This window comes from Halyomorpha halys, unplaced genomic scaffold, assembly GCF_000696795.3.
Source record: "Halyomorpha halys isolate HHAL.00 unplaced genomic scaffold, Hhal_1.1 Scaffold41.1, whole genome shotgun sequence".
Taxonomy (NCBI): domain Eukaryota; kingdom Metazoa; phylum Arthropoda; class Insecta; order Hemiptera; family Pentatomidae; genus Halyomorpha; species Halyomorpha halys.
Genome location: NW_027115338.1, coordinates 643,638 through 659,496, shown reverse-complemented (window position 1 = coordinate 659,496; position 15,859 = coordinate 643,638). Strand labels below are relative to the sequence as shown.

Below are 15,859 nucleotides of genomic sequence, written 5' to 3'. Positions count from 1 at the left end.
AAAAAAATTATATTGGATATGTGAATAAGCAAGGTCAGTAAATAAACAAAACATTATTTATTCGTGCTGATATTTCGACTTGAATTTCAGGTTTTCATCAGGGCTAAAAACTTAAGAGATATCAACCATTATTCATGAGTATATTATATTTCTATAAATTTTTGAGGTTAAAAAACTTCCTAAGGTGAATATAAACTATTTTATATTTTTTTGGTGCAATTGCCCCAAAACGTACTACAATGAAGAAAAATATAAAATAGTTTATATTCATCTTTGGAAGTTTTTTAACCTCATAAATTTATAGAAATTAATTACAAACAACTTTGTATAATAATTCAGTTCTGATGATAGCTTAAATCTTGAAAGTAGTCAACTGTGTTAAAAAAATATATATATTTTTTTTATTACTGCCCGTTAAGCAGGGTTCTACTATTGATTCTAATATACTGTTTTTTCCCCATTTTTATTATTTATCCATGGTTAATTTCTGTATTAGTTGTTAAATTTATTTATAACTTTATAGGTCTGTGAGACCAGAAGAGTTGATTTATGGTGGTCAAGTTCGTGGAGAGTCAGAAATGAAATTTAAGGATCAACTTGGCTCTCTTCTTCGCCACACGTACCAAGTAGTCAATCAAGGACCATCGCCTGTCAACAATCTTGAAATTCACATCAGCTGGCCTTACCAAGTGGCCAATAATAAACCATTAGGAAAGTGGCTCTTGTATATGGATGAGGAACCTTCCATAGATGGTTAGTGTTACTTTGGACTCATAATTAATATTATCTAATTAACCATCTTTTTATAATATTTGTATAAAAAATTTTTATAATGTCTGTATTCTTGAAAAAAAAAATTCTTATAGCTGACGAAGGAGGCATTTGTCATACAACTAGTGAATTGGTTAATCCTCTAGGTTTGAGAGACAGAAAAACTGAAAAACTCTCAAACATAGAGCTCAACTCTATCAATAATTCTTCTTTACTAAACATCCAAAGGAGAAAGAGGGATGTAGAAATGATTGTCAGAAAGGGTCCTGATAATATTGTCCGAATGGTAAGTAAGGTGTTTTATTTTGTATTCCATTATGTTTGTTTATTTATTGCTATGTTGGGTTATTGAGTTTTTTTAATTTTTAGAATTGTTCAGCTGGCACTGCGAAATGTCTGAAATTCAAATGTGTTGTTTACAAACTACTAAATCAGCAGTCAGCAACCATTACAATTAGAGCTAGGTAAATTAAATTAAAATTTCAGAGAACATTAGTTAGTATTATTTTAATAGAAAACAGTTATTTGAGATCTGTTATATTGTTTCAGGCTATGGAATAGCACATTGGTTGAAGACTATCCGAAAGTTAAAGCAGTTGAAATAGCCTCAACTGCTAAAATCATTATTCCAAGTCGAGGAGGTTTAATAATAACCTCAAATCCATCTGATATCATTGCTAATGTAAATATTAATATTTTTTAAAAATATTTTCTTTAGTATTACATTCAAATTTGCTGTTAAGCTTGAAACTATTTTTCTTTGGGTATTTATTCCATTTAGAACTTCAAAATGAATAATGCTGATAATGAATGCCTTGATTAAGCATAGTATAAATCATGAAATATTTGATTGTAACTCATCTGTGAGATTAAGAATTAAATATCTGATTTTAATTAAGTAAAAAGATATGTTTGGTGTCCGAAAAAAATTAGGAAAAGTAAGAAAATTTTTTAATTATGGAAAATCAGGGAATTCTAAGAGAACTCAGGAAAAATCTAAAAAAATTGCTGCGGTGAGAAATTCAAGGTTAAAACACAAAAATAATCTTTAAAAAATTAGGGTCAAAAGTATTCGTATATCTGTTTTAAATAAATAAAAAATATTATTATTATTTTCAGTGAGTAACTTAAATAAATAAAACTGAAAACTCTAATTTTCTCTTTTTCTAAATTTCCCTGTTAAAATTAAAATTCAATTTTATTACAAAGTTCACTTTATGCTGTTTGGTGAGATCAATATTCTAAATCAAAATTTTTACCAATAATGTAATTGAATAAACATTATTTCAGAAATTAGGTGGGGTATGTCCTTTCTCATTGCCTCTATAGCATATATCTCAGTATACATTTAGATTTTCATTCAATTTTTAATGTTTAGGCTATTAGTATAGCTCGAAGCGGAGGATTTCCTGAACAGCAAGTGACGGATGGCCTTGAAATTTGGATGATAATAGTTGCCGTGGTTTGTGGCCTCTTACTTGTTCTGCTTGTAGCTCTTGCCCTTTGGAGGTGTGGTTTCTTCAAAAGAAATCGGCCAGACCCAACTCTGAGTGGGAACCTTGAGAAGCATAATGTTGATGATTATCATGATTACTGAGCTATGGAAAATCAGTGTGCCATTAGTTGATAACTGATTCATCGGTAACTGAGGTCTAGGTAAAATGTTATGAAGTTGTAGTTAATAGATTTATAGTTAAGTAGAAGGCCTCGGGAAACTTAGTTTTATAAGTGAAACTACTGATGAGGGATTGAACATTGTTTTAGTTTCAGTGATGTATATTTCATATATTTATGCTGGTTTTAAAATAATGCAAATATCAATAATATTAAGAACCTGGAGTTAAATTAAATGTTTCTTTTATAGTATTGCCACCTGTTATAATTCAATTTACAAGCATTTCTGTTACTTTTTGTGCCAAAAGGATTAGCTCTATTCTTATCATTTTCCAATTAAAAGACTTTATTATTTTATTAGAAAAAATGCTTTTCTAAAATACTAAGATGCCTGAAATAATTTTTTATTTATAAATATATAAATAATTTAGCAGATGTAAAAAGATTATCAGGATTAAGAGGGGATGTGTCCAAATATAACAATAAATAGTATAAAACTAGTTAATATTTCAAGAAATAAGAATTGTTAAAACATTTTCTTCTGGATTTAATCTCATACTGAAATTTGTTCATTGAAATGCCATTTTGTTTTTAAGAAAAAAAAACATTTTTTTAAATGTTCATGCTCACTAAATGAGTTCACGTGATTGTATATATTTGATTATTTTGATATTTATATTTTTTCATTTATTTTTTTTACTTATAAATTAACCACTGCAGCTGACCTTGATCCTGTATTTTATTAACTATTTCATTTTTAATTTATTTAACAATTTATTGAGTGTATTTATTTATTTATGGTGCTTTTATTTATATTTTCTCTACTTCCATGCATTAAAATCCCAATGAGCTAAAGACTTAAAAGCCGTTGAATAATAAGTTTAACTTTATAATTCAATATTGCTTTAAATGAATTACTAGATTCTTCAGTAATTGTAAGCTTTATAATTCTTAATTTTAATAACCATGTGTTTTAAACATTGTGATGATTATGTTAGTACATATTCTAATTTCTTTGTACAGTATTACTTTTTACAACACAGAACATAAGCCTTCATAAAAAATCAAGAGTATGAAGTAAAATAAAATTTTTAAAAAACTTAAAATATTTCAATTTATTTTTAAACTTAGAAAAAAACATCAATTTTTGTAATGAAAATGTTTATGCTTTATTTAAGTATAATGGATTCATCCTAGGTACTTTAAATCTCCTTGATCGCACAAGAGTTTCTACCAGTTATGATTTTTAATTAATTTAAAATTATATTTGTTTTTATTATATAGATGTGTAATACAGTGGTAGTGTTAAGTTGTTCATAAAATGAGTACTTTACATATGAGTTTCCATTATAGCTGCTTTAACTGTTTTTTTTTTATTAACAAAGAATTAAGTTTTTTTTTAAGTCTAACTATTTTATGGATTTGACATAAAATGTTCAATTTTTTTCTTTTTTACTTCTACATTGAAATTTTGTTTAATTTTACAATTACTTATCCTTCACTTTAGGTCTTGTTTATCCTTTAGTTTTTGTTTAATATTTTTATATTATTTCCTATTCTAAGCTTTAATGAAATTAAATATTTTATTAGTATTATTGCTTTAAACATTACAATCTTTGTTATTAAATCTACATGATAATATTATTATAATTACATGATACATTATTATCATAATTTCTTAAATATTGTAGTTTCATATTAATAATAGTTTCATTTGTAGTTATTTTTTTTCTCAGTTTATTGAATTTTCGAAATCTGAAATATCAGCTGCTTGTATTAATAGCCAAACTAAATAGCAACTTAAATGTGATAATGTTTGCCTGCCTTTTATAAAGTTTGTTCTATCAACTTAATATAGTTTTTAGGTTTGGTGGGAGGCCCAAAAGACCATGTGCTACAACTATGTTTTAAAAGTATTTTATAAATTATGTTAAGATAACAATAATAAAAGTATTTTAGTTTTAGAATATTCATATATTACTACAAATTTTTTTGAAAAAGTTAAAACCAGACTATGACTTTGAGAGCTGTGCTTATGAACGTTCCTAAGGAATATCTTACTAAATGTCTCCTTTTGATTCACCCCTTATCTTACATGTATAACATTTTTGTTTTATTAGTGTTACTTCTATTTATAAGATTTTCTTTAAAACTATTGCTTTTTTAGCAAAGGAAACTGTAAAGAGAGTAAAAAATATTTTTGTTCCAGTACAAGTATTTAAAGGATCCTTTGGTAAGAGGTTTTTTAGGCATGTGTTGCAAATATGTCTCAAAATTTTGCTTTATTTATAAAAAATGGTTTACTGTTTTCTCTTGCCTGAAATTTAATCATTTATTAAAATCCATGGAACTGGATGGATCAACATGGCAGGTAAAACCAGTTGATAATATTAAATAACGTAAAATGAATATATCATAACTGCTTACTTTTTAAAATGAAATTTTTGACCTCCCAAATTTTAAGCACATCATATTTTTATATAATTACCTGGATTAATTATCCTCTGTACTTATTTTTATTATAATTGTACTTAAGTGTATTTAAACCTGTGCCTTTTTAGTTAAAAGGCCAAATTATTTGTGCCTGCCTTTAAATGGTGCCTAAGAATTCGAATTCATTTGTTCAAAGACTTTATATTTATGTCATCTTTATGGTTGTTTTTTTTAATATCTGAATTTAAGAAAAAATGTATGTGATAAATAAATAGAATATTTTATTTGTTTATTAAAGCTTTCTGTTATGATCCTTTTCCATTAATAATGATTATAATTATTGCCTTAATTTATCGTGCGACATCTCCTTTTAGAACAAGAATAAATTTATCAAATTGGGTTTTAAGAAGCAAATTAATTGAAGTTGAAAAAAGTTACAAAATAAAAATATGTATTTTGGCTAGGTGCTATAGGTGTTGAGGGCTAGTGCTAAAAGAATGTCTGTTTTGACTTAGTCTAGTATAACCAGGAAACTAAGTTTCAAAGATATTATGGAACTTCCAATCTGATTGTCCAGGTATCAAGGGTTTGGTAACTGTTTAAAATAGAATTTATGTGAGGTTCTTAATTTTCAATTTGTTTTAAAAGTATGTAGTATCCTATAAAATGTTTGGTGTATTGGTTGTTTAAATCATCAATATTTATATAACTTTTTTAGTTCTAACATTCTGCTAAGTCCAGCCTTAGTAGGGAAAATAAAATATTGTGCATATGAATTGTGAATCATATGTCAAAGATACTGATGTTATCTTTCTGAAGTCAACCAACACTTTAGTTGAACACCGAAGTTTTGTTTATTTCTTGAGTATGCTTAGCCAATGGCTGAAAAATATTTTAAATTTGTGAAAACTTTTTATTTTAACCTAAAAGTGGATAAAAATTATTTGGCTTTTTCTTTATCGGTAAAAAAATATTTAGTTTAAACACTTAATTAAATCTTATTTCTTATAACTTAATATCACAAGCCTGTTTAAGTATTAACGAATTCTATTTAACTATCTTTAAACCTTTTTGGGTAACATCATTAATGTCTTTATAGCTTCTCAGGAGCTATATTCAAGGAGTTATGGCAACACCAACAAATATTTTGCGAAATCGACGTTTTTCTCTTGATCAAGAGTTATTATGTTATTATAAAAAGAATGTTAAAAATTTGACCCGCTCTGTCTGAATTAAAATCTTACCTTTTCTCCAAGTCAAACTCAAACTCTACTCAGGAACGCAGTCTACTAACTGTTGACTTCACCCTATGTACTGTTAGTATCACAGTTGAAAATGGAAAGCAAAATACTATATATTTAGAATCAATGCTAAATATGTTGTATTTTGCTCTCTCAAACTAATTAAAAACCACAATTTTATCAAGATGTGAGAATGATAGAAGTGCTTTATTTAATAATAATAAGCAATGCTGCCCAAATACAATGGGCTGTCATAAATAAACAGCATACTAATCAGTCTTTAGGACAATAGTTCCCAACTGGGGTTCTGCCAAATAACTTGGAAATCAGTCATTCCACTTTCCACTCAAATTTTGCACAGGTGTTGAGTAGGTATTCTAGCCTTTCTTAGTTTTAGCTAAAAAGAAGAATCAACTTGTGCCTTTCAAATGATAGTCTTTGGGTTTTGATATTTTCTCATCACCAAGATATCTCTAATGCTAACACATTGATCTTTTAAAAAGCTCCTGATTCTGTTTGGTATTATACCCCCAGAACCAAATTCTCTCTCTCAGAAGATCTCACAAAATTTTTCTTTCAGGTGTGTTTTTTAGGAAAGGGTTACACTTTTCTTATATTTCCCTCTTTTCCCTTTCCATTCCACCCGCCTGATTGAGGTCATTATTCTCAAATAGTACTGTCAGATCCAAGACCAATACTGTATCACCAGTTTTAGGGAACGCGTATCTCCCGGATACATCGGTGTCAAATAGGTGAAATCCTTTTCTCCGAGGAGCTTCATCAGTTCATATTTGACCCTATGATGCCGATGTGTTATGAGGAGGCGGTTGTTGCGGCATTTTCCCACATAGTCTGATGTTTCAGACTCTCTGTCGCATTTTCAACTAAGGAACCCAACTTTTATTTTTTTTATCACCCAAATCTTAGTCACTTATGACAGACGAGGGTGAGGGATTATCTGCAGGGTATTACGCCACTTTAATACCATGATGGCAGGGGGGAGGGTCAAATTTTAATTTCGTGGGCCCACCACAGAAATAAAAGTCGATCCCCAGGCCGGATTCGAACTAAAAAAAGATCTATAATAAAGAATTTATAGTGAATATCTATAAAACTTAAAATCCTTCTCTCAACTATTGCCTAATACCTTACGGAGTGCAGTTTCTATCCTTTGAGGATTTATGACACATACTCTATCCTACTTAGCTCATAGATTGACTGCATCATGGTGCAGACATGTTAATTCTCCTATCCACGTGGCCTAATCTTATTGAATACATATTTCTGATGCTAGTCCATCTCACATCTTAAATTGGTGCTTGAGCCAAAAATATACTTTGAAAACTTCAATCACTAGTATAATCTGTACAGTTATTATGTTTCAAGTATTTTGTAATGGTTCTACGTACTTCTTAAAAGAGATTTTAATAGACTTGTAGGCACAATCTGCGACAATGTGAAAAATTTACGTATTTTCATTTCAATTCCTTCTGTTATATACTACTATTTGTAGTATTCCTTCTGCCATATACCAAATTCAATCAGAGATGATTTTGGAGGTTAAAGGGAGGGAGACGTTTTGGAATATTTTTGAGATGATAAGATGGTTAAATTATAGATAAAAAATTGCTATTAATGAATAAAGAATAGTAGGGATATCTTCGGTGTAGAAAATATAAAATATAGGGCACCAATCATGATATAATAACAATCAGTGTATTTCGTATCTAAGAAAACCCAAAGGGAATAATTTAAAACAAATTGTCTGTCTTCCACCAAAGATGTTACACAGGAAAATTACAAACACAATAGGAATAATATAATAGAAAAATAAAAGTCTTAAACACTGTTAACAGTACTATTCAAAATGTACACAAAAAAAACTGACTTGCGTCTTTAATTATTGTTCACTTCGGGTAGTGCTAGGTATCGTTGATTAAAAAATTTGAGCTGGTGTTTAACTAATCGGATTACCTTAGCACACTGGGATTCAGCGAGCCTCTTTTAGGAGTACTGTGAAATAATTAAGGAATGGGTTATTCCACGTCAACTAAACACAGTTTTGAACCTTACCTTCTTGGAGTTTCTTTACATTTTGCCTTTCTTAACTTTCTAATGATAATGAAGGGGTTTTGCCATCTTCCTTCTACTACTAAAAGGGTTTTACCAGCCATCACCAAAAAAGGTTCAGATCCACTGGCATAGACAGAAGTGGTTATGAGATAAGTGATTCGTGGAGAAGTAGTTTGTTCTAATAATAAATAAAATGAGTTGAGAAGATGGTTGAGGGGTGCAGTCAGCAAAAAGGTTTTTAATGATAGCCATGCGATATGTGCGCATGCTGCTGCATCCAATAAAATTTAATTTTTTTAAAAATTATAATTCTTAAAAATATATAAGAATTATAATTTTAATTTCATATCAATAATTTTTCCTGCAGAAGAAAAAAAAACTAAATACATAAACTATAAAACAAAAATGTAGTTACAATATTTACAAATAATAAATGGTAATGTTCAATATTTACATACACTCAAAAAAGTTTCCATACACTCAAATATAATTAGATAAATGCAAACGTAGGAATTCCCAACAGTATTATTTGTATTGCATTTTTTTTATTTTTAACATAAATAAATAGATCAAACCGAATAGTAGAGAAAAAAATATTAAATTTATCATTAATTATAAAAACTTGCTTCAAAAAAGTTTCCATACACTATAAAAAAATATATTTACATTTTGATACATATTTTTTATAATAACATGTGGGTCCTCCTTTTGCCCTTAGAATTTAAAATAGCCTGTTTTTCATACTTAGAACCAGCTTTTTCGTTACCTCATTGTTGGTTGCATTCCATTCTGCCTGTAGAGCAGCTTTAAGCTCTTCTCTTGTTTGGGTGTTATGGTTTTTCATTCACCGCCCTATTTCATCCCATAAGTGTTGAATCGGGTTTGCATCAGGTGACTGGAGGTGATTTTAGTTGATTGGGAATATTGTCGATCAACCATTCTTTTACTTTTTAGCAGTAAAATTGTTCCTTAAAATGTCCAGGTAAGTATATTGGGCCATAATTCCATCAATGAACACTAAATTTCCAACACCAGAAGCTCCAAAACACCCCCACACCATGATACTTCCACCTCCGTGTTTAAGTGTTGGGGTCAAAGTTTTAAAAGTTTGGTTTGATTTCCTTATAAAAATATTAAATTTGGACTCGTCAGAGAATATGACCCTTTCCCAGAAATTGTTTAGTTTATTTACAAACTCCCTGGCAAATTGCAGCCGCTTCTTCCGGTTTATCTTACTGATGAAGGGTTTTCTTCTTGCGACTCGACCACTGTATCCTTCCCTTCTTATTATATTTCTGACTGTTTCTGGGTGGACTTGAATCCTATAGTCTCTATTTATTCTGATGTCCATTAAGGTGGCGGTAGGGTGAGGATTCGCATGGACTTCAGTAAGAATGGCTCGTCTGTGGTGATTCTCCAGTTTCCTAGGTCTTCCAGCTCGTGGTCTATCCTCAAGAGATTTTAACTCTCAATGTCTTTTTTAGTACATACTGTACAGTAGCATGTGACTTATTCAATATATGTGCAATTTTCCTCAGAGATAAGCCCTGCATTTGGTAGCGCACAATAAGCTCTCTCAAATCACGAGAAACGTACATGTCGAAAAGAAATCAGTTTCCCAGGCACAAGTAAAGCTAATACTGAACTAAGAGTTGAGTAGAGAGATAAGATTTATACAGATAACACTGGAAAGACGGTCATAGTATAACCAATAGGATTAATATTGAAAGTATATGGAAACTTTTTTGACCAATCATTAACAAATGACGTTCTGCCTCGTTTGATATAATTGAAAAATGAAAATAAATAAATATATTTTTTTATGTAATATTAGTATTAATAATTTGTACATCAGGAAATTGTTGTTGAAAATAAATACCCCTGCTGTAAATAAATTAATAGCATGCTGTATGGAAACTTTTTTGAATGAGTGTATATTACCTATACTATTGTAATGCTGATTCAGTTTGGAGAAGCAAAAAGTGGTTAAACAGAAGTGTTTTAAACAAGGGAAGGGTTGATACATTACGAATGGCTGAAGGAATGGAATTCCAGTGAAAGGCGGCTCGAGTAAAAAAGGATTCGTCAAACGCAACAGTTCGGTGAGGTGTAGGATTGATGTCTGATAAACGGGAACTGGCAGTACGGGTTCAGACTGAGAATTTGAAATGAAGATTTTGTATGGTATATGACGGGCGCTAGTACTAATGACTTGGATTAAAAGGCAAACTAGAAAATACTGGCATCGAAAGGACTTCGACTCGGACCACTTCAACTACGTGTAATACTGGATTATGTGGGTGGTATCTCTGGTGATCAACAAAAAAAAAAAAAAAATCGTGAGCAATTCTTAAAGCGATTAAATTTAGCTTCGAGTTCACTGGAGAGTCCACCGTTTACCAGGCAGCCATAGTCAAAGTGGGAGGAGGAACCAGAGAGGATACTAAGAGTTGATGGGTTTTAAGTGGAAGAAGATAGTGAATTCTATTGAATTGCTTGAGGGTTACTTGGTTTGACTGGAAATTTGTTGTTTCCATGATAGAGATAAGTGACTCCAAAATTTTTTACTGATGTGTGGAATGAGATAGAAGCATTGTTTAGGATACGATTGGGAGGTCCTGAGATAGATTTAAGAAGAGAGGGAGATCACGTTGTGACAGCTTTAGTCTTTTCTGTATAACGTAAGTTTATTGTTGCCCAAATGCTTATCCTATTGATGTCTTGTAACTTAAGAGTGGCATCGGAGGCGTCATTAAATCGAAGGAAAAGTAGATTTGTAAGTCGTCTGAATATAGATGTTACTGGGAATGTTGAATGGAGAGCGGATGGTCATTAGAGAGAAAAAATAGGGGATAGAGAGAAACCTTGATGCACGCCTCTATAATTTGCTTATATATGACAAAATTGAAAATTAAAGAAAACATCTCAACCGAAATTAATTATATCTCTGCTTTTTTTGAATAGTTGTATATTTGACAAAAAAAGATTTGATTTTATTTGGACGTATGTCAAAGATAAAATCGTTGATTGTGGTTACTTTCTTTACTGGAAACTGTCTACAGACTGTCCTGAAGCTAGTAGGATTTTTTAGTTCAATAAAAAATTAAAGTAATTTCCTCAAGAATAATTTAAATGAACATCTCCATGAAATGTTTTGATAACTATTAACGAATTTTCTTGTACACTTCGTAGAAATACATAGACTGAATTGCTTCTTAAGATTTTGGGAACAAAATATTCTTTTTGGAAATTTGACTTGTTTTTATTGGTGCTTTGCAGTGACCTTATAAGCGTGACTAGCGCTTTAGGTGCTTTGGAAAGATTGGCTTATATTTAGGGGGTCGTAATTGTGTTTATTTATTTTTTTAATTTGGTTTACAGTGTTTAAAGTCTGCTGTCAGTGTGTTCACTAGTGACCTGTTGAGCTTTAGCACTCTTTGTATAGATTATGATGTATGACAATTGATTGCAGTGGCCAAATGAATGGTAAGACTTGTGTTATTATTTATTTTTTTAAACTTAAAATATTCTTACATTTCCTAGTGTATCGAGAAAGTGTTGCGATTTTAGCAATTTTTATTTTAATATGTTGTTTTTGGCAGGTAGCAGTTACAATATTAACCTAATTATTTTGGTATTCAATGATAATTCAATTATTTTTGAATTATCATTTACTTAACAGAATAATCAAGTAATGACAATGGATCCAGAAATTTAAATTTCAGTTCCTACAAAGCTTAATGAACCTTGTATTCCTTTGATTCTATAAGCTTATTGTGTTGTATTCGTGTTTTTTTTAAAGATTTAAAATGTCCCTGGTTCAAACCATTGCGATTAAATTTCCTATCCAGGCTTTTGCCTAACATTAGATTATTTGAAAAAATGAAATGTGTACTTTTCTATTGATACAGTTTTTATTAGTGTTATGTAGTGCTATTTAGAAATAGTCAGATTGACTGGTTTGTTAAATGTGTTATTAAACATATTAGATTGGTGTTAGAGTTATATCTGTATTTTGTGGCATAGAAGTAAGTTTTTTAAACAAAGTTTTGTAAATCCTATTTCTCTGATTAAAGATCTGTTTAAGAAACATATAGGGATTGAAATATTGAGCAAACAGTTTTGATACCTTACATTTCAATGATTCTCACTGATTTGCCATTTAGTTTTAGAAGAATTTTGATTTCCTGTGAAAGTGACATCTGCATCATAAATAAAGTGCTGTATCAACTTTATGCTTATTAAAAACAATTTAAGGAAATACTATTTTACTACAAATATGTAAATTTCTATTGTCTCCTATATACTTTTACTAAAGGGAGAAAATACTAATAATACCATTTAGCAGAACTGTACTTTTTGTGTTAATACCTGAAAACATTCTTTATTGGTAAAAAACTATTTAGTGTTAAATCATCAAACTGTAGATGCTTTCCATCATCAGCCTTTTTTTTTGTGTATGGTCCTTTTGTTTTTCCATATACATTTTAGATGTTATATTGTTATAGCATTTTTATGTTTGGTTTTGCTTGTATTTATAATATGTAGAAAATAGGCATGTGTAATCCAAATTTAACAAAGATTATTGCATGTAAGTTGAAACATTGATAGTGTCGAAAACTAATTCTTGAGTTTCTCATTTTTCCACATAGTTAGACATGTATGAAAATAATGCGACTATTGTATTTAGTATTTTAATGATTTACCAAATTTTTAAAATGATTTTTATTGTGTAAGAAGTTTTTAACTTTTCATTTAGATATATTTTTTAAATTTATCAGGTTGTTAAAATGGATGCCGATTGACCATTTTGGATTTTTTGAAGTAGAGAGATATGATTATGGGGGATCTAGATGGAAGGAATTGGAGTTCTTCCAATACCACTTCGTCAAACCAGAATAGTCAAGGAAATTCGCGGGATGGTAAACCTCCATATAGGTAATTTCTACACATTTACAGTTTTATGTCTAAAGCCTATGTTATGATTTTCATTTGTAATTATGATGCTAATGTAGAATAACTTATTACTTCTCTGATTTCAATTAATATGTTTCACATCTTATTACGTTTAGGTTTATAGATTGTACATTATCTTTATCTTTCAAATGTTCACCTGTAATTAGATTTGTAATTTTTGATTACCTTAGTGAACGGGTTTTTATTTGAATTTGGTAAGAACAGTTTTAAAAAAAATTAATACTTGGTAAAATGTGCTGCTGATCCAAATGGTTTGAAGACAATTTTTTTTATATTTTAGAGAATTTTATCTTTCTTATGCTTATGTTTATAATTTTCAATTTCAAATCACTACCATATACAAAAACCAGTTTGTGTATATGGTAGTGATTTGGTGGATAATTTAAAATAAGAAGATTTAGATATTTATGATTTCAAAACAAATTTTAAATTTAATGTGAGGAAGAATTTATAATTGAAGATTGTCCTTGAGGATGGCCGAAGTGGCCAAAATGTTGGACTGTTGAAATAAAAAGTGTTGAGACTAATAAGGATACAATTTTTGATTTATTTAATAAATAATTACCTGTCTCAAGAAATTGAAATAATATATTTATAATATAATAATTTTTTTTCTATTTCAGCTATGCAAGCTTAATTCGGTTAGCAATTAGCAATGCGCCGCAAGGGAAAATGACACTGTCAGAAATTTATCAGTTTATCATTAAGACATTTCCATACTATAGAGATGCAAGTACGGGGTGGAAGGTATGTATTGTAGTTTGTACATTTTATATAATAATTAATATAATAATATTCTTTATATGTATGTATAGTTGACCGTAAAAATTGATATATAGGGAGATGGTCAGGGTTGGGGTCAAAAGAGAAATAAAAATAGTTTACAACTATTTATTTTCCAACATTTCGCCCCACTTTGCAGGGCTTCATCAGGGCTGTCCAAATAAATAAGTTGAACAGACAACTGTTTAACTTATTTATTTGGACAGCCCTGATGAAGGGCCTGCAAAGTGGGGCGAAACGTTGGAAAATAAATAGTTGTAAACTATTTTTATTTCTCTTTTGACCGCAACCCTGACCATCTCCCTATATATAATAATATTCTTTATTTATTCTGGGATTGATCCCTTTAGAATAATATTACAGGTGTCACAATTCGGCTTTTTTTTTTTAATATCTTTATTGAAATTTACAACTTTATATTACATAATACATTCAGTAAATTTGATCTTAGTTAAAATGGAGTGTTACAGGCGTGTAGAGCAACTACCCATTAGTAGCACTCTAATGACATTTTACATTAGCTGGTCTTGTGGCCATCTTCTTTTCAGGCGCCTCGGAGGATTATTATCAGGAATGGAAAAGGATGCAAGGTTAGAAATTAGGGGGTTTGAGTGGTTAGAGAGTTTATAATGGAAGGAGTGATATTTGTTTCGGGTTAGATCGGTTACATAGGGAACATTAAGGTCTTTATGTATGATTTTATTTGTGACAAAGTAAGGAGCATTGAGGATTTTGGATTGTAAGGATTGAATACGAGAGGAATTAGAAGGTTTAGTGGAGCCCCAAAGCTCAACGCCGTATGTACAGATAGGCTTATAATTGTCATGTAAATCAGTCTTTTGTACTGAATTGGAAGTTTGGACCGTTTGTCTAGTAGGTGTTGTAATAGTCGAAATCGACGTGCAGTTTCCTGTCTTTTCAGTCTTGTGTGAGGATTCCAGGTTAGTCGTTTGTCTAGATGTAGTCCAAGGTAGCGGATCTGTTCAACAGGGGTAAGGGCAACATTATTGAAGAATGAATGATGGTAGGGCAGTCAGTAGGTTTACGACGTAGGGTAAAGGTAATTTGATGGGATTTGTTGGAATTTATTTTAATCCTCCAAATACAACACCATTCTTCGAGGGCTGTGATATGGGATTGAAGAGTTTGGGATGCAATTAAAGGATTATTATTAACAGCGAGCACACATGTGTCATCGTCATACTTGGTGAGGATAGTGTTAGGATTGGTTAGATTGTCAGCTGTATAGACAGTGTAGAGGATGGGACCAAGGATACTACCTTGAGGAACACCAGCGGACTGAGAATAGAGGGATAAATAGGAACCATTGTGATATACTTGGAATAATCTATCAATGAGAAAGGAACAAAGAATGATGAGAAAGTATGTAGGAGATAGAAATTTACGGAGTTTGTAAAGCAGTCCCGGGTGCCAGGCTCGATCAAAAGCTTGTTCTTCATTGAAAAAGACTGCGCAGTACATTCCGCACTCCAAAGATGAGACAACGTCCACCACACGATGACATCACTGGATAGTAGAGTGGGATGTTCGGAATCCAAACTGGTGATCAGGGATTATATGATTGGAATCCATGATGGGGTATAGGTATTTCAAAATGAGTTTTCAAGGATTTTGCCCATGATTGGTAATAGAGAGATAGAGCAATAGGATGATGGGTATTCTGGAGGCTTTTGGGGTTTAGGAATCACAATTAGGCTTAGATATATAATGCATAAAAGAATTAAAAATGATCATTTTTATTGCCTTAGACGTTCCTTGTCCCTAATTTTATATTTATAATTATTAAATTTCTTAATCCTCTATGTGTAAACTTCTTAAGGAAAAACAGTTCATCATAAGGAACTTCTACTGGTTACAAATAGAAGGTTTTTGTAACTTATATAATTCATTATCACCTCACACTGTAAATTGAATTTGCTGCCTATATATCTTATTTATAAATTCTG

The 15,859-nt window shown here is 30.4% G+C and overlaps 2 protein-coding genes across 6 annotated transcripts in view; both read left to right on the top strand.

Annotated features, from left to right (window-relative positions):
• The window catches only part of LOC106688060 (integrin alpha-PS1), a 30,390-nt gene extending 25,282 nt beyond the window's left edge, over positions 1-5,108 (top strand). For both annotated transcript variants that reach the window (XM_014432343.3, XM_014432351.3), the window contains 5 exons: positions 524-753; positions 867-1,057; positions 1,141-1,235; positions 1,321-1,453; positions 2,150-5,108. In XM_014432343.3, coding sequence (XP_014287829.1) covers positions 524-753; positions 867-1,057; positions 1,141-1,235; positions 1,321-1,453; positions 2,150-2,368 — 868 coding nt within the window. In that variant the 3' untranslated portion in view covers positions 2,369-5,108. The remainder of the gene's footprint in view (positions 1-523; positions 754-866; positions 1,058-1,140; positions 1,236-1,320; positions 1,454-2,149) is intronic.
• A 3,776-nt stretch (positions 5,109-8,884) lies between these two features.
• LOC106688286 (forkhead box protein J2) overlaps positions 8,885-15,859 on the top strand; it is an 18,455-nt gene continuing 11,480 nt past the window's right edge. The window contains exons 1-4 of one of the 4 annotated variants that reach the window (XM_014432693.2): positions 8,885-9,114; positions 11,514-11,618; positions 12,914-13,070; positions 13,733-13,856. In XM_014432693.2, the coding sequence (XP_014288179.1) occupies positions 12,967-13,070; positions 13,733-13,856 (228 nt within the window). In that variant the 5' untranslated portion in view covers positions 8,885-9,114; positions 11,514-11,618; positions 12,914-12,966. The other 3 variants (XM_014432685.3, XM_014432701.2, XM_014432678.2) reach the window with 3 other exon arrangements.